General features: G+C 46.6%; 1 protein-coding gene across 1 annotated transcript in view; it reads left to right on the top strand.

Moving 5' to 3' along the window:
* The first annotated feature begins 11,392 nt into the window (after positions 1 to 11,392).
* PIP4K2C (phosphatidylinositol-5-phosphate 4-kinase type 2 gamma) overlaps positions 11,393 to 18,793 on the top strand; it is a 310,827-nt gene continuing 303,426 nt past the window's right edge. The window contains exon 1 of the mRNA XM_085654599.1: positions 11,393 to 11,528. Within this exon, the coding sequence (XP_085510725.1) occupies positions 11,511 to 11,528 (18 nt within the window). The 5' untranslated portion in view covers positions 11,393 to 11,510. The remainder of the gene's footprint in view (positions 11,529 to 18,793) is intronic.

Here is an 18,793-nt window from a genome sequence, read left to right as displayed (position 1 = left end):
TTCCCTGTCTTCAATTTCCTAGATGCACACATGTTTCACAATTCCTGAAATGAGAGGTGGTCATACTTAGTCAGCAAGGAGCCACTGGCTTCTGCTCTTGAAGACATACTAGTGTAGTGAGGTGTTGCACCTGCCTAACCCTAGTGGGAACTACTAAACTTTCTTAATTTGTAGAAAGGGTGTGGTAAACCCTTGACACACAACTCTAAGTTCAGTAGAACTTACTGTATTCTAAACTTGATTTATATGTACCTATGTACCTATAGTGGTTTTCAGTTAGTCAAATCAAATCAAATCAAAATATACGTTATTCGGCTTTAAAATTTAAACCATAAAAGTTACACAATTCCATACAGTACAATAGATGACAATTAAAACAGGGGGAATTAAAACTATAGAAAAAACAGCAGTATGTACATTTTGTGCAAAAAATTAATCAAGCAGAAAAAATACACAATGAAGGGAGCCTCCCAACATTAAAGATTTACTAGCTCTCCATACAGATCCTAGATCTCAATGAAGATTTCAAAAAGCCTACTATAAAAGATGCACATTCTGGTTTCAACAATTGAAAATAAAAAAGAGCTTGGCGGACCTGGATAAAATTCAACTTTTTTAAAAGAGATCTTAAAAAATATCTCCGAGGTACTTCATAAAATTTACAAAAAAACATAAAGTGTAGCAAATCCTTAGGAGACACTCCGTCGCAGCCACAGGATGCTAACACCTGACCTCTAGTCACTCAATGAGATTATCTGGTAAAGCAATAGCAAACTTGAATCCAACCGCTGCACACCAATGTGAGAAGTTGGCCAGCTATATGCTGTCCACTAGTTATAGTGGGCACATTGTACCAGTCCAAACAACCCTTATTGATGAATAGGTTTAAGACAACCTTTATTGAAAGCTATCCTAGTGGTAGCTATGGAGAGCAGTCTTCAGGCTAAGTCTTGAAGGAGTGTAAAGCAACATGGTTTACCAGATTATAACCTCTTGAATACCTAAATGAAAGGAGAACCACAGAAGGTATATATAAAAAATATATGTATTTATTTCTAAACACTCTCTACTAACCTCTTTATGAAGTTAGAGAGCAAGGTACACAATAATACAGTTATTAAACAACAGTAAATAGCACAGTATACAATGGGCCCCAGGGGGAGACCAAACCATATATTAAGAAAGTGGTATAAGAACCACGACTTGACCAGACACAGTGCCTAAAGCACGTAGAATCGCTGGGACCCCAAGGAACCAGGGAGGACCTGGCTTGGCAGTTCGGGCTGGACTGTTCCCATGGGGCACAGGGTCAAGACTGATTTGCATATGGCTGGGTTCAAACTGGAATGGCATGGTGAGCAAAAAAACGATGGATTTAGGCCCAGATCTCTGTACTGGGGTGAATGTATGACATTGTTCTGCATTCTGTCCATCAATTGTTGTTTTTGCATTTGTCACCCCGAGTGGGAAGGGTATGCTCAGACGTGAGTCCCTTGCTCTCCATGCCACTGGAATCAGGCTATCCTGGCTGACGAGGGCTGAAAGCCCGAAACCGGTCCTAGGATGCTTGTTTCCAGTCCAGGGAGGACCTGGCTTGGCAGTTCGGGCTGGACTGTTCCCATGGGGCACAGGGTCAAGACTGATTTGCATATGGCTGGGTTCAAACTGGAATGGCATGGTGAGCAAAAAAACGATGGATTTAGGCCCAGATCTCTGTACTGGGGTGAATGTATGACATTGTTCTGCATTCTGTCCATCAATTGTTGTTTTTGCATTTGTCACCCCGAGTGGGAAGGGTATGCTCAGACGTGAGTCCCTTGCTCTCCATGCCACTGGAATCAGGCTATCCTGGCTGACGAGGGCTGAAAGCCCGAAACCGGTCCTAGGATGCTTTTTCCAGTCCAGGGAGGACCTGGCTTGGCAGTTCGGGCTGGACTGTTCCCATGGGGCACAGGGTCAAGACTGATTTGCATATGGCTGGGTTCAAACTGGAATGCCATGGTGAGCAAAAAAACGATGGATTTAGGCCCAGATCTCTGTACTGGGGTGAATGTATGACATTGTTCTGCATTCTGTCCATCAATTGTTGTTTTTGCATTTGTCACCCCGAGTGGGAAGGGTATGCTCAGACGTGAGTCCCTTGCTCTCCATGCCACTGGAATCAGGCTATCCTGGCTGACGAGGGCTGAAAGCCCGAAACCGGTCCTAGGATGCTTGTTTCCAGTCCAGGGAGGACCTGGCTTGGCATTTCGGGCTGGACTGTTCCCATGGGGCACAGGGTCAAGACTGATTTGCATATGGCTGGGTTCAAACTGGAATGGCATGGTGAGCAAAAAAACGATGGATTTAGGCCCAGATCTCTGTACTGGGGTGAATGTATGACATTGTTCTGCATTCTGTCCATTAATTGTTGTTTTTGCATTTGTCACCCCGAGTGGGAAGGGTATGCTCAGACGTGAGTCCCTTGCTCTCCATGCCACTGGAATCAGGCTATCCTGGCTGACGAGGGCTGAAAGCCCGAAACCGGTCCTAGGATGCTTGTTTCCAGTCCAGGGAGGACCTGGCTTGGCAGTTCGGGCTGGACTGTTCCCATGGGGCACAGGGTCAAGACTGATTTGCATATGGCTGGGTTCAAACTGGAATGGCATGGTGAGCAAAAAAACGATGGATTTAGGCCCAGATCTCTGTACTGGGGTGAATGTATGACATTGTTCTGCATTATGTCCATCAATTGTTGTTTTTGCACCCCAAGGAACCACCCAAGGCAGTTACACAGGGGACCCACGGGGGACGTGTGCAGTGTGAGAACACAGCCGCGAGCCCCGTACAATTCAATGAGAAAGTCGCGGTTGGAATTTTAAAGAATAAGGACACTTAGGAGAGGACTTTGAGCAAACCCTTTCAGACTTAGAGGGTTCTAGGGCCAGCACCCACGGGAGCACGGAGTACTCGTGTTACCTCACCCAGGGAAGCCAGGTGCATAGGTGTCAAATGGTGTCGGGAATCTTCATTGATTTCAATGGCGATGTGCTGCAAAGTGCTGCTGCCGTGGAAAGGAGAAGTGTCCGGTGTGATCCTAGCCTGGATCGAAGATGTGAAGATCCTGAAAGCAGAGGGGACAGAGTCTGGGTCACTTTCCAGTGACCAGGGGCACGATAGACGAATGCCCACCGATGTCGGGTGTTTCAGGTGCAATGAGGTGAAGCTTGACTCCACTGCCACGGAGACCAGGAAGCGTCGATGATAACCACAGTCTGCAGGCGAGCTGTCCCACGAAGGATGTCGAGTGCTGGGGGGGTCGGTGTCCGGATTGGAGACCAACAAGCCTTGGCAACGGCAACCCACGCGGCGAGAGAAAAACGGTTTCGGTGTGGACCAGCAAGGTCCTGTGGACTCCCCAAGCGATGGAGCGTCAGGGCACGTCTGGAGCAACTAGGTAAGCCCGTTAAAAGTCAAAGTACCCTTCTCAGGGATCCACAAGTCGACGGACAAGGGATTGCGAAGGGACCTCGAGAGGAATCACTAGATACCAGCCCACGGGTCACTCGAGGAGTGTAGGCCAGCAAACTTCGGTGGAATCGCTGCTCGGGGTCTGGACTACAAGTAGCCCAGAGCACAGCCTCAGGGATCACCAAGAAGCATATGCTGCTGCAAATGAGCACGGTCCCCAGGGGTTCAGGTTGCACGGTCCCCACAAGGGCTTTGGATCTCAGAGTTTCTGAGAGCACGGATCGGCCTCGGGGAAGCTTGGAAACCTACCTCCTGTGTTACAAAATCGTCGGAGTCCTTCAGGAGCAGCGTCGATGCAAACCCGACAGATGCGTCTTTTGTGCCTGCCTTGCAGGGGAGTAACTCCTTTACTCCAAGGGAGATTCTTCGGTACCCCAACGTCGTGCAGATAGTAAAAGTTCTGGGATTCTGTAGCAGAGTTTCGTCCAGGTAAATCTAAAGTCCTGTAGTCAGCGGTTCCTACTTTATACCCAACGAAGGAGTGGGACAAACTCTGGAAACCCACCTATGGGAGGGTCAGGACAGAGGGGTGGCTACACCCATGTCCTTTGTCCAGTTTCTCGCGAGAGCCGGTGCTGAGTGCCCCTGCAACCGGTTTGAGCTGGACTATGCACAGGGACACCAAATGTGCCCCCAGTGCAGACATCAAAGCACTCTTGGAGTGCACCCACCCAGCCCCAATACACTAAAGACTGGGAGGTGGTCACACCTCCCTGTGACAGGAAACCTATTGTCCAGGCCTCTCCTGCCGGAGTTTCGTCCAGCAGCAGGAGGGCAGACTCGTGTCTGTGGCTGGCAGCATCCATTTTGTGATGCCAGGGTCTGTGAAACTGTTACCGGGTGTACCAGTGAAGTCATGGTTTTCCCTCTAGTAGGGTGGAATCATACCTCCCACACCAGTTACTGGTGTGGAGGTATGATTCCACGGTGTTTGAAACCAAACACAACATGTTTCCATGCAGCCATTCCAAAGTTAGCATTTACCGCAAGGTAGTAATGCACTTAAGAGTATATGGTTTGGCTGCATCACAAACAACCTGCTCATGCATGGGCACCCTCTCACATAAAACCCAGCACCCTGCCTTCAGGATTGATAAGGCCTGCCATAGGGGTGACTGATTTATATGTGCAGTGATATGGAGAGATATAGGGAACCCATATCTCAGTAAAGGGTGCATACCCCACCTTACACAGGCTGCTGTAGCAGACCTGTTGTGTCATTTTAAATGGTGTCCGAGGGGTGGCACAATACATGCTGCAGCCCCTGGTAGGCCTCTGGGGTACCTATGCCATACCTCCAATCCATCATGGCGGCTCGGGCTGCTGCTCCGCAGTGAACCCTCTTTTTGTTCTCCAGAAGAGCGCTCCGCCGTCTCACTCTGCTAACTAAAACATCAATTCTGTAACCGGAAAGCAGGCTGAGACCCTGGAGATGAACACTGTCCTTCTCCGATCTACCATCACGGAGATAGCCTTACTGATGACATCTCGACTTCTCCTGGACTCGTTGTCCTGAGTTAGCCGAGCCAACGGAGCGCAGCACCTTCGCTCTTAAGTGAGCTGCGGCTCACATAGTATCAACACAAAGGAGGCACTGTGGGACTCCTTCCGGTATGTTGGGGGGCGCTCACAACATGGAGTGGAGTCCACACCGATCCCCTGACAATCCCGCTAGCCATTTTGTTTCACCCACCGCGAGAGGGAAGACGGCCTGCTGGGGCATCAAAAACATCACCGGGAGCATTGGAGTCCAGATGGTGAGCCCGGGAGGCTGGGGTGCATGTCCATGTCCTCTTTAAGACCTTTTGGACAAAATGTATTTACTCAAGTGAGACGCCTCTTGTGTATCGAGCCTGGCGCCAAAATAGCGCCCGCATTTCGATCATCTGGAGGGGCCAAAACAACTCCCTAGGGTGTTCCCCCGTTTCCAACTACAGCGTAAAGGCCACAACATCGAGCTGGATCCGCAACTACTGTTCTGCCCTTGAGGGACAATCCTGATTGACACCAGAGGCGTCCTGCCCGACCCACCAATGGCGGCTGTCTCGCCCGTTGGCGGTTATTTCTTGACTTCACACACCCCCATTGAAGACTGGCGGTCCTTGGCTCCATCCTCATGCTGAGCCACTGCCAGGGCCGGCTTTAGGGCGGTGCGACCGGTGCCACCTCAACGAGTGCTGACTCTTCAAGGGGGCGCTGTCCTTGGAAGTATTTTATAGCTTTAGAAGCACCTGCTGCTGCATTGCTAGCCTCCCGCAATTCTCATACAGCAATACAAATTTCAAGATAACTACGGTGATTCATGTTCTTCCTGGAGAGAGAAGGAGTTTTGTCTAGTGGAAGTTTTAACTCATTTTATGGTAGCACAGAGGGTTTATTTGCCTGCTGCCAAGAATGTGTACCATGCAGATCAGAAAGTGCATATATTTTAAATCAGTCAGTGCTTTTGACAGAGAGATCCTTTTGTTACTGGCAGTGCAGATGTTAAAATCCTAACATGGAACAGTGAGCTAATAACTATCAAAGAGCTGCATGCAAACTGCAAGATAAAGATTAGAGCATTATGATTTTTCCTCTGTCTTTCATTATTCTAATGTTTCAAAAAGGGTTCATTTTTGGTAAGAATTAAAAATCTCTATTATTAAATGTAACCCCCAACCATGGGGATATGTTTTCAATTATGAGTCTGTGCTTCTCCAGACCAAGCACTCTTAAACTAAAATGTCTACCAGTATGGATGACATGTGACTCCTACACCTTGCAGTCTTCTGGCTTTTTAAATATTTTCTATACACTGATTTACACACCTATGATTGATTGTCTCTGTGTAGTGTGTGTGTGTGTGATGTAAAGTACTCTGACACCCTACACTGGTATAGGAGGTGCCATACAACTAATTAAATACATGTGAGAGAGAGTGATTATGGAGACTTGAGGGGGCACTGTGAAAGGGTGGTAGTGAGGGAGCCTGTGGGGTGCGCCAACAAACATTGTCGCACAGGGCGTCACCAGTGCTAAAGCCGGCCCTGGCCACTGCTTAACTTACACCCCCTGCCCTCTGGGTTATAGAGATTTTTGGTGAGCGTTGGAATTCGAACTTCAAGAACTCATCCCCCCTTTGCCTGACCTTACGATGGCCACCTCAGTGGGACCCTCCTTGGTGTTCTATCTCAGCCATCACCCAAGCCTGTTCCTGCTCTCTCCCCAGGACATTTACTCTGGGTACCCTCCCACGAATGTTGAGACCTAACTATTCTGACTGATGCCGGTGGAGCTACCCCAATAGCTATTGGGAAGATGGGCTGTGGATTCCCTCCTCGGCAGTCTCCTACCCAGCCGGTCTTTGGGCAAACTCTCCTTCGTCTCTCCTGACCATATCTCCCTCCTCCCCTCATACTACTCCCCTACCCCTCTCCACTCTACTTATCTCCTTTTCAGTTCCTGAACATTGCCCTCACCCACTCGGCTCTGAGTTCCCATCCTGTTTCCCATCTGCACATTCTTCTGTGATTTCTCCCTCGTCTGTTGAAACCTAGCTATCTGACCAATGCCCCATGGAGCTACCTTGAGAGCTAAAGGGGAGACTGACTGTGGATTCCCTCCTCGGCCATCACCTACCCAGTCGATCATTGGGCAGACTTTCCCTTTGTCTCTCATACCGTCTACCCCCTCTTCCTCTTCCTCTTCCTCTTCCTCTTCCTCTCCCTTCTCACTCCCCCTCTCCCCTTATTTATCTGCTCTATTTGTCTCCCCTTCTCGCTCTGTAATGTATGTAACGTGTAATTATTATGATTGTTGTAACTTTGTTGAACCTTATGTAAAGCGCTCTGATACCTACGGGTCTAGCCAGCGCTATATAAAACTCATTAAATAAATAAAATAAATAAGTAAATATTCCCTGGGTACATAGTATACCATATACTAGGGACTTATAAGGGTACCCCAGAATCCAATCTGGAGTGTACCTAAAGTACATGCAATCAATTTAGACAGGAAGCAGCTTGGCTGGGACCCTGAATAGAGAGAGAGAGATTGTACTTGTAGAGCGCGACTATCACTCCGTGAGGAGTATCTTGGCGCTAACGTCATACGATGAAGAGGAAGACAGGATGTAGACTTGCTAAGAGCAACTAGATTAAAGCAAGACAGCAATCCTCCGGTGTGCTATAAATCCAGGTTTTAAGATGTTTCCTGAATTAGAGTTCAGTGTTGCACAGTTTGATCTGCGCTGGGAGTTTATTCCAAGCTCTGGCCCCCAAGAAGGCTAGGGTTCTTGCGCCTTTTAGTTTGTATCTAAAACTGGGGAGTTTAAGAAGATTGGCCGAGGAGGATCAAGCAATCTGGTAGTGGTGTATGGGGTGAAACGAGCCGACAAAAATTTGGGGCCGACACTCATCTTTGCCCTAAACAAAATGAGAAGAATCTTAAAAAGGATTCTTTTAGGGACAGAGAGCCAGTGCAGTTTATTCAGAGCTGCGGAGGCTGAGGACTTTCTGGGGAGTTTAAGGACCAGTCGGGCTGCGGCATGTTGTACCACCTGAAGCTTCTTAAGGACTGACTTATTGGCTCCAGCCAGGAGTGCATTACAGTAATCAATACGAGAAAGTATCAGAGCCACAGCTACGGACTTTCTTGCAGATAAAGGGAGAAACCGAAAAAAAAAATGTAAGGTTTTGATTAGACTGAAACACATCCCTGCCACTGCTTTGGTGTGGGCGAGAAAGGAAAGGGAGTTATCAAATTGGACTCCCAAGTTCCTGACAACTTTCACAACCACCGGTGGTTGAGTTGCTCCATCAGGCCACCAATTGGATGGCTGGAAGAGAGTATCCGCCCCAATAGGGAGGATCTCTGTTTTGTCTGTATTACATTTTAAGTGATTAATCGACATCCATTGAAGGACTGCAGTCAGACAGAGTTTAAAATTCATCTCGGCTTGCATAGAGTCATTCTCCAAAGAGATAATCATTTGAGTGTCATCTGCGTATGACATGACCTCAATCCCAAAGGAATCAATCAGGGTAATAAGGGGGGCCATATAGACATTGAAAAGTAATGGGCTTAAGGAAGATCCCTGAGGGACACCTGCTGTAATGGATCGTTCAGCAGAGAGAAAGGGGCCTAGAGTGACCGCCTGTCTCCGGAACGTCAGGAAGGATTTGATCCATCTCAGCACCGTACCAGAGACACCGCTGCATTCGAGACGACTCAAAAGGATGTCATGAGAGATCGTGTCGAATGCAGCTGATAAATCCAAGAGGATCAAGACGGCCCTCCTGCCCCCATCTGCAATCATTTTCAAGGATTCAGAAACCTCAATAAGGGCTGACTCTGTGGAGTGTTTGGGCCGAAAACCAGCTTGACAAGGATGGAGAGTATGTTGTTCTTCAAAAAGTTTAGTTAGCTCCTTTAAGACAAAGGTTTCCGTAATTTTGCCCAGAATTGGAAGAAGTGAAATGGGGCGCAGGTTTGAAAGTACTGCCAAGTCAATATGTTGTTTCTTTTTTAAGGGTTTGACCAGCGCCAACTTCCAATCAGTTGGTACAATGCCCGTCCTGAGAGACGAGATAACAATCTGATTTATCATCGGATTAGCTACCTCCAATAGTTGATGTAGAAATGACGGGGGGCAGGCATCCAATGGAGACCCTGATTTGCATTTTTCAATAGCTATAAGAGTCATATCTAATGAAACCAGTTCAAAAGTAGAGATGGAGGCAGAACTACCCATCTGCGGGGTTTCGGAGAGGCAATTACAAACTGGGAAATCTTTCTGAATTCTGAGGATTTTTTCCTCAAAAGACAGGGAGATCTGATCACAGAATGACTGGGAAGCTAAGAGCTCCCTTTGTTCAGCCCTAGGTTTGGTGAAAGACTCCACGATTTTAAAAATCAATTTCTGATTATCTCTGGCAATGTTAATTTTTTGGGTAAAAAATTCCTTCTTTGCTAATTGAACCTGAGAAAAATACGCTTTCCTGCCTTTCCTGAAAATATTTTTTTGTTTCTCCATATACCCCCTTCTCCACTGTCGCTCCAGTTGTCTGCAATGCAATCGTGCTCAAGCCAATTGGGGCGTGAACCAGGGAGTATTTAGGTTTTTTGATTTTCGCGGCTTACAGTTCAAGTCCGAAGGCATAAGAGCCTTGCCGACATTAGTCAGCCAGGATTGAAACAGGCGAGAGTCTGTCTCTGTTTTGCCTGTTAGCGTGGGGGCAAGAACATTAGCCATCCTCAGTAGGTTGGGATTTTTGGCAATCTGTGCCCATGGAGGCCCTTGCTGAGGATTATTGAAATATTTCACTATCTGTTTCTTTGGAGGAATTGTAATTTTAAGGGGGATGAAGGAATGGTCAGACCAAATTAAGGGAGAGGGGGTGTCTGCCACGAGCCAGGGGGAGTTAGAACAGACCCCATCAAGGGTATGACCTGCCATATGGGTAGGACCATTCACTATTTGTTGCAGCGACAATAAATCTAGGATTTTAAGAAAATTGCCTGTCCCAGGTTCGGCATTGGCCTCTAAGTGGAGTTTGAAATCACCTAAGAGAGTGAAATTAGCGTATTTAAGCATGAAGTAACTTAGGGAGTCACTAAGAGAATCAATAAATTTGGTATTTTAACCAGGGGGGCGGTAAATAAGGGCACCTGAGAAGCATGAGGTAGCGTTTAAAGAAAGGCAGAAGCCTAAACACTCAGCTTCTACTATCGTATCTGGTTCGAAAAAAGTGCAGACGAGAGAGTCACGCAGAATGATGGCCAAACCTCCCCCCCTCCCCACCAACTGGTCCTTCCTATGTATAAAATAGCCGGGTGGAACAGCATCCGCAACATCCGGGCTACTCCAATCCTTCAGCCAGGTCTCTGTCACGAACAGAATATCCAATTGAGAGTCCAAAATAAGATCTCTAATATCCTGACTGTGTTTACCCATGGATCGTGCATTAATGAGACCTCCCGTGAGTGAACCCCCATTCTTGACATTGCCAGGCCTGGAGATTAATCTCTGAATAGAGACTGCTGTCGCAAGTACGAACGGAAGGTCTGACAAGCATGTACGACACGAACAAGCTCCATAGATGAGGTCTGGAAAAGAACGTTGACAGGGAGATTTCGAATTTAAGCATTTTAATACATCAGCCTGGTACATTCTCCTGATCGGTTGGACGGGGCAATCCATCATTGTCCCGTCCTTGGCGCGGACGGGCGCAGATGGGCTTGCCTTAGGCGCGCCTTTGGCGCGCCTCCGGCGCACCCGCTGTGTGCGTCCGCTGCGCGTCCGGTCCAGCGTGAATTAAGTAGTTTGGCCGGCGCGTGAGTCCCCAATCACCGCCCTTCCTGGAGGGTCTAACCAACAAGGAAGCTGGTTGGCTGAGGCGTAGAGGGGTGTGTCCGCTTCCCTCCAATCGAACGGCTACGAAGCCGGCGTTGGACCGAGGAAGCGGAGACAGGAAAACCCTCGAGATGTTCGATTTAAAATCAGCAAGATCGACACATTCAATATTGTTAAAAGAGTAAAAACGACATCAAATTACACTAAAATGAGGGCAATGATCAAGGTAAGATTTTATCCTTTAAAAACAGGAGAGTGCAAAAAATGAAACCTAACACGTGCAAAATAGCAAACTGAATAGCTCCAAACAGTAATTCCCCCCAGATCAAACATAAGCAGCAAATAGCAATTCACAGTATTAAAACGCAGGATGAGGGTTTCCTCACCATGTAAGACGCTGAGCGTCCGGTCCAGCGTGAATTAAGTAGTTTGGCCGGCGCGTGAGTCCCCAATCACCGCCCTTCCTGGAGGGTCTAACCAACAAGGAAGCTGGTTGGCTGAGGCGTAGAGGGGTGTGTCCGCTTCCCTCCAATCGAACGGCTACGAAGCCGGCGTTGGACCGAGGAAGCGGAGACAGGAAAACCCTCGAGATGTTCGATTTAAAATCACCAAGATCGACACATTCAATATTGTTAAAAGAGTAAAAACGACATCAAATTACACTAAAATGAGGGCAAAGATCAAGGTAAGATTTTATCCTATAACAACAGGAGAGTGCAAAAAATGAAACCTAACACGTGCAAAATAGCAAACTGAATAGCTCCAAACAGTAATTCCCCCCAGATCAAACATAAGCAGCAAATAGCAATTCACAGTATTAAAACGCAGGATGAGGGTTTCCTCACCATGTAAGAATAGCAGGGTCCCAGCCCGACTAAAGTCGAAAAACAGTGAAACATCAGCAAAAAGTGGGGGTAACCATAAGAAGCAGATCCTACTCTCCTACAAGGGTGCTTTGCGCATTTTACCGTCTGTGCAGACTTCCTACTCTCTCCACGGCACTGCTGGAACGAGGAGGCCTCTTGCCGGTGGGTTGGCAGCGAGGGGGTGCCTCGCTGCTTGCAGCTCTCCCTCCCATTATTTCACTGACGTCACTCTGCAGCGCCGGTCCGTATTACAGCCTCATGGGCCTCAGCATGTGGGCAGCTGTAGGGGGTACGCGTGTTCAGGGATGCCAGGGCCCCGGTCATATTCGCGTCCGGGGCGACCCCTTCGTCGCCATTGTAGGGTCTTGGGCCTAAGGCCCACATGCTGTAGAAATAACGACGTAGGCACATGGTTGTAGTGACTGGAACTGGCCCAGGGTACGTGCGCCCGGCCCCTTTTATTAGCAGGGTCACCTATCTGGTGACGCCTGTGATGGGTGGGTGTTAGTGTGGGTGAAAACACTAGAACGTGTCCACCCGGACACTACACAGGCCTCAACATTTTATTTTTGGCAGTTCTACATAGCACAAACAAAAACAGAGTTTAAAACTGTTTTTGTTTGCACTATGTAAAATTAAACTGCCAAAAATTAAATGCCTGTTTGTCAGCATACATACCAATAGACCTTTTTCAGGCGTATTGCCTCTGCTCCAATATGTCAGTGGGGAATACATTCGACCAACTATTTTTTAGGTCTCGCTGAGACAGCGAAAGCTGTCTCTTTGAGACATTTTGTAAGTGGGTTTTCAAAGTGCTTCCCCTGGCATAGAGCTACAGTGCACGAGGCGTGCACACGCGCAAAGCAGCCATATGGCTTTATGTCGCTCTCCCTCGTAGCCCCTCTCCGCCCCCTTACCTGCTGCTATTTCACACCAGTTTATCAAAACTACCACTTCTCTCCCCCACCCCCCCACCATCGCGTCTCGCGCGTCCAATGCTTGTTCATTCTCCCGGCCCCCCATCGCGTTTTGCGCGGCCAATGCTTGTTCATTCTGTTTCATGTACCACGTACTGGGAAATTCTGCTCCGCTGGCTGCGAGCCAATTCCTTAACCACTGGGAGTCGAGTCCCCCCCATCAGTGGGCCCCTCCCCTCCCCAGCGCCTCGCCTGACGTACTTTGCGGGGCGCACTAGGCTCCGGCACAGACTTTCAATTCTGGCTCCAGTGGTAGTGCTATTGTCTGCTTCCCTCTCCTTCGCTGAGTCGTGGATTAGAGCATAAGAACATAGGGGCTTCGCCTCACCGACAAAAAAATATAATCAGGTTTAAATTTGTCTTCACGGTGACTTTATATCAAGACCCGCCGTCCGCCGCTATCGCCAGGTCCAGGTTAGAAAAGAGACGCTAAAAAAATACCATAGTTTTAACTGTCTTTGCTTTGCGCGCGTAGCTTTTCGGCACGTCTTAAACATATATTTTTTTGAACCGCCGAGTAGAGCGTACGTCCTTACCTTAGCCGTTTGAGACCACATAATTACTCATTCGCTGCTACTTATAATAGCGGGGTTTTGTTTACCGCTTAATAGGACACTACTACGCTTTCTAGGCACTGTAAATACTGGGTATATTTATGACCCACTTTGTACCTACCTCGCAAGGACTGAGGTTCCATTAGCATGTAAATCACTATTAATTGGTCTTCTGCCTGGGCCGAAACGCTCCCGGCTGCGCTGCCGACTTTGGTGCAGGAAACCAGGGTTCGAGCCTCGGGGTCGCGTCCACATCCTGTGATTCTGGGCAAATCACTTCACCTCCCCGTGCCTGAATATGTAATGTAAATACGGTGCTCATGTACAGTGCTCCAATACCTTTGGGTCGAGTTCGCGCTATATAAAAGATGCAGAAAAAAAAAATGACACAATGTGACCAGTTCGAAAAGCTTTGCTGTTTTTCCATGGGGGTCTCGCAGTCCTGATGGGACAGGGCCCTCTCACAAAGGTTATAAGCGAGAACTTACAACAAAGTCCTGTGCTTGATACTGGCTTCAATCTGAGCGAGAATGGCTTGGATTCGCCTTCAGGTCAGAGTCGGATACCAAATTACAGGTTCTACTAGTGGGACGAAGAATCTCCAGATATTCGAGTGGATGACGACTTGTGCTTAAAGGCCGGAACATTTATTTTGCTCTAATTTTATAACTTTTGTGCTGATCCAAGTTAACTTGGAGATCGAACAGTAAATTAGCCCTTAATAGAAGTCAGTGGCTGGTCGCCACCATGTAAGGGGGAGGGGCGGGCGTGTGCTTGTAAGAGACCACGGAAAACATAAGTGCACAAAGACAATGGACGTTCCGGAGTATGTGGCAGGCCCACTGGTGTAAGATTATGCGGTTAAGTTACGTTGGCACCACATGTGTGTGTTTTAAGACCACAATTATCTCGAAGTACAAACGCAAAGTATTCACTGTTGGGTCTGAGGCATGCTTGAAGGGTACATGCGCATCACAATATGTGGAGGTTACATGGCTGCTGCAGGCCTTGTGGTATTACGGTGCGTCGACGAAGCAAAAAGCGATCATGGGTCTCAGACAGCACGCTTGTGAGTTCTAAGAGTCCACTCATGGGAGGAACAGCTCCCCTGCAATGGAAGGCCAGCCATGCATGGAATACCGTCAGGGAGGTTCCAATGACGCTATTTGTGACAGCATTTGCGAAGGTCATAAGGGGAGCAACAGATAACAAAGCTCGATTCAAAACCTGAAAAGATTATTTATTTAAACTTTTGAATATCGGGTTTAAACGTAAATGTCATTGAAGTGTTTTGAATTATATATGAACATTAATCAGAGCGCCTAAGATACACAGGCGGCGAGCAGCGCTTTATAAAACTCCTACACAAAAACAGTAGTATCCCTTCTCGGTGATCTAGAAACCCTTCCTCCCTTCTACCATCACTGAACTCTACAAAACGGCAGATTGTAAAATCGCCTCTCTTCGCTGCAGACGATGCTACAAAGGACTGGAGATTTGCAGGCCTCTGCTGCAGAGCAGCGGGAGGAACAGACAAGAGCCGTGCGCAGTCTGCAGCCAGGACACCTTGTATAGCAGGCCTGTCTGGGACTCAAGGCAACCACTTAACTCTTCCTCCTGTCCCTGATAAAGTCACCAATCACCAGAGTCGCTCTGTCAGCCCTGCGCGAGGTGACGTGCACGAAACGTCCACCGCAACCTCCTAAATTAGCAATTAGGCGATGCAAGTCTATCTATCCTGCATACAACTCGAAGGCCAGACATGAGCCTCCTTCAAAAAAGAAGTAAAAATGAATCTAATTAACAAATTCAAATCCTAAGACTTTAAATCATACGTGACTGTTAGCAACATAATCCTATCTACCACTGTCTACCTCTTTTTGTATTGAATGTCGATTATTGAATGTATGTATATTACCCCCCAACCATCTAACGTTTCTTAACAGTGTAATGCAAAGCACTCTGATACCCTCTAGGATCATGTTCGCGCTATATAAAACTTTATAAACTGTATAGGAGAGGTTGACAAATCAATATTGTCACACAAATGCATATTATACCTCCTTCAACCATTTCGGAATTCCTTGCCAAAACTTTTGTGTTGCATGTTAAAATGAATATATACTGTGCTTAGTGCTGCTGAGTCAGCTGCAAGAACCACTGACAATTACTGAAGTACGAGTTTGTACTCATCACGAAAAGCATGTGTGTGTTGAGCATTAAGCGGAGCGTTGTGTTTTGCTAGTGTGATATTACTTAAGCAATGCTTCCAAACATACACAGACGTAGTGGGTGGCGGGAGATCATTACGCACAGTCTTCTTCATAACAATGCCTTGGCGTGTGAGGACCTCTGCGCCTGTTTCAGACTCCTGTTTTTACTTCTACTGTTTGTTTGAACCATTCTCCGGTCCAGTTATCCACAGGTAGCCTGCTGGCTGCAAAGGAGCTATAACACGATGCTGCCATGCTCCTCAGTGTCAAACTCCGCTGTATATGAATGCATGTTTTGTACATGTCCAGTTATGGTATTTTGGTAATCTTGAAGTCTTTGAAGTGAAAGTAGGCTGCTAGGCCACTGCAGAGGTCAGGTATGGACAGCTTAGAAAACATTGCAAGAATGCATAAACACAAATCCAATTGCAGTGCCGAGCTTTTTCAAAGTATGTTATAAAAACAGAATTATGAGAGCGACTTTTTATGGCTTAAAAAAAATTGATTTCTAGTTACAGGCTTCTTTTTCTGACATTCTGTGTAATTAGCTCTCACTGTTCACAAGCGGCTAATCGCACAGCAGCAGACAGTCTTCCACCTCGTGCACAAATCTCAGGTTATTTCAGAATTCATGGAATTCAACGCACGAGGGTTCAGCCAAGGGTAGCTGTGGGTTGCTGATTCGTAACTAACTCTGGGTTTGCCATCCTTGGAAGGCTGAGAGTGTCTTGCCAAGACTGGAACTCATTTCATAAGGCTTTATTCGGAGCATAGAAAAAAAATGTCCATATAAGCACATACATAACATAACAAAATAACATAACAAATTGCCACAATGGTCAACAAATAGTTTAAAAACAAGAGAATATTACAAACAGGGGAGAATAAAATATTTAAAAGCACATACTTTTCCTGATATTAATCGCTTTGAGTAAAAAAGTTGCAGTAAAAAAGCAAATATCGGGATGATGCAGGTTAAAAAGCAATTTAAAAGAATCATGTACTGTTCTAACACCGAATTTTATAAAAATAGGTTTTAAAAAAGCTACACGGAGATTCCCATACAGTGGGCACAACAAGAGAAAGTGCATCGTGCTTTGTGCAGACAAATTGTCGCAAGGACAAAAACCAATGGGCTGCTTGTTTACAGTTGGAAAAGCGACCAATTTATGCACAATCCCCATTCTGAGTCTAGTTAAAACAAATTTGTGGGAGACTCTGTTCACCATGGTAAGATATGGCTGAAATCCTTTCAGTTCATTCAAGGAGTTATATTGCACACAGGTAGAGAGAGATTTACATTTATCATTCCGACCCTCGGATTTACACAGCAGAAAGATATACTTCATTTCAGCCTTAGAAATTGCAGCGGCCCCATATCTATCGGATTTAATGTTAATCCCGTAGAATTCTTGAAAACTGTTGGCAATATACTTAATCCATGGTATCTTAAAATGATTATCAGCGGAGAGACAGTCATCAATGATGGCTCTATTTAATGACGTCTCTTCTTTGAGCCAAATTGACCGCCATAACAATAGTGGCCTTAAGAGAAGCAAATCATTTAGAAAGGGGATACCAAGTTCGCTGTGGACTAAGTCATTAGAGGCAGAATTGGGTAAGTTCAACAGTTTTTTCAAAAAGGCATTCTCCTCCACCTGTAAACCCCCTGCCTGGGTAAAGCCCCAGATCCCAGCTCCATAAAGCGCAGTTGAAAGGCATTGTGACTGAAAAATCTTAAGCATGTCACTTATTCGCTTGTCCCCTAGTTTGGTGGCAAAGGTGAACACCCCATTAGAGCTTCTGACCATCTTGGCTCTAACACTTGTAAGTTCACTAGCCCATGTACAGTTCTTTGAGAAGTTAATTCCGAGATAACAGAAGTTGTCCACCACTTTGACCCTATGTTGATCAATGTAATAAGCGTGAGGCTTATTCTTTCCGGTGCCACATTCCATGGTATAGGTTTTGGTTTTGTTGATCACAAGCTTTCTCGATGTAATAAATTGTGAAAACCTATCCATCAGACGTTGGAGGCCTATCGGGGTCCTAGATAATAATACGGCATCGTCCGCATAGAGTAGGACCGGGACAGTCATATTATTGACTCTAGGGGCATCGGCCACGACTGACTGTAGCACAGTGTCCACTTCGTTAATAAAAAGGGTGAAAAGCAGGGGGGCTAACACACACCCCTGCCTTATTCCCCGCCCAATCCTGAATTTAGTGGTGCACTCCCCATTAGAACCATATCTTACACTAGTTCGGAGTTTTTCATACAATCTGGCTAAGAAGAAAATAATGCCCTCAGGAGCCCCCATATCGATCAGCTTGACCCAGAGAATAGCGTGATCCACCAGATCAAAGGCACTACTTAAGTCTGCAAAGCAGAGATAAATAGAACCCTTTCTGGCCTGGGTATATTTCCCTATCAAAAGTTCGAGATTCAGGCATTGCTCAATCGTCCCACGGCCTTTTCTGAACCCATACTGGCAATTAGCCAAAATGCCATTGGTCTCTGCCCATTCTTCCAACCTAACCAGGAGAATCCTACTCATGATTTTAACTGAGGAGTCCAACAGGGAAATGGGGCGATAGTTCTTCACATCCCCCTTGTCTCCTTTCTTATGAATAGGTACAATGATAGATTCCTCCCAGGTTGGGGGTATCCCGTAACTGACTGCTGCATTAAATACTTTAACCAGAACAGGACCCCAAATCTCCGGGGCTACCTTGTAGACATCAATGGGTACTCCATCAGGGCCCTGGGCCTTACCACCTTTACTTCTGGCAATGCTACCCAAGACCTCAGAGAGACTAATATTAAGGGGCACTATAGGCCAGCTGTCACTTAAATTTAGCAAAGAATTAGCTGAATCAAAAATAATAGAAAAATGGGAAATCCAAGTATCCATGCCAACCATAGAGGTGAGCTCCGGAGCCTTCTCATCTTTCAAGAAAGGGCAGTTAACCGTGGCCCAGAAAAGCGAACAATCTTTCAGTTCGGCGGCCTGCGTCAATTTGTCCCAAGCCTCGTGTTGTAATTCTGTCTTCCTGCGCTTAACTATATTCTTATAGTTAGATCTAAGCTGACACACCTGCTTCTTGTCTCTAGGTTTGGTAGCCAGAGCATCTTTAAGCTCTTTTAGTGCGCAGGTACAGGCACGATCAAACCATCCTCTTTGCCGTATTGGCTTGCCATCACTTAATTTGGTAAATTTTTGGTCAATAATGGTATTGACTCTTACAAAATGTTGGACAAGATCGGCATTGACGTCATCCTTTTCAAGGATCTCAGTAATTTCAGGAAGACAACTATTAATGATACTCTCAGACGTCA

The sequence above is a fragment of the Triturus cristatus genome, chromosome 4_1 (genome assembly GCF_964204655.1).
Source record: "Triturus cristatus chromosome 4_1, aTriCri1.1, whole genome shotgun sequence".
Taxonomy (NCBI): domain Eukaryota; kingdom Metazoa; phylum Chordata; class Amphibia; order Caudata; family Salamandridae; genus Triturus; species Triturus cristatus.
The sequence above is the reverse complement of the archived record's forward strand: the minus strand, read 5'-3'. Positions and strand labels throughout refer to the sequence as shown.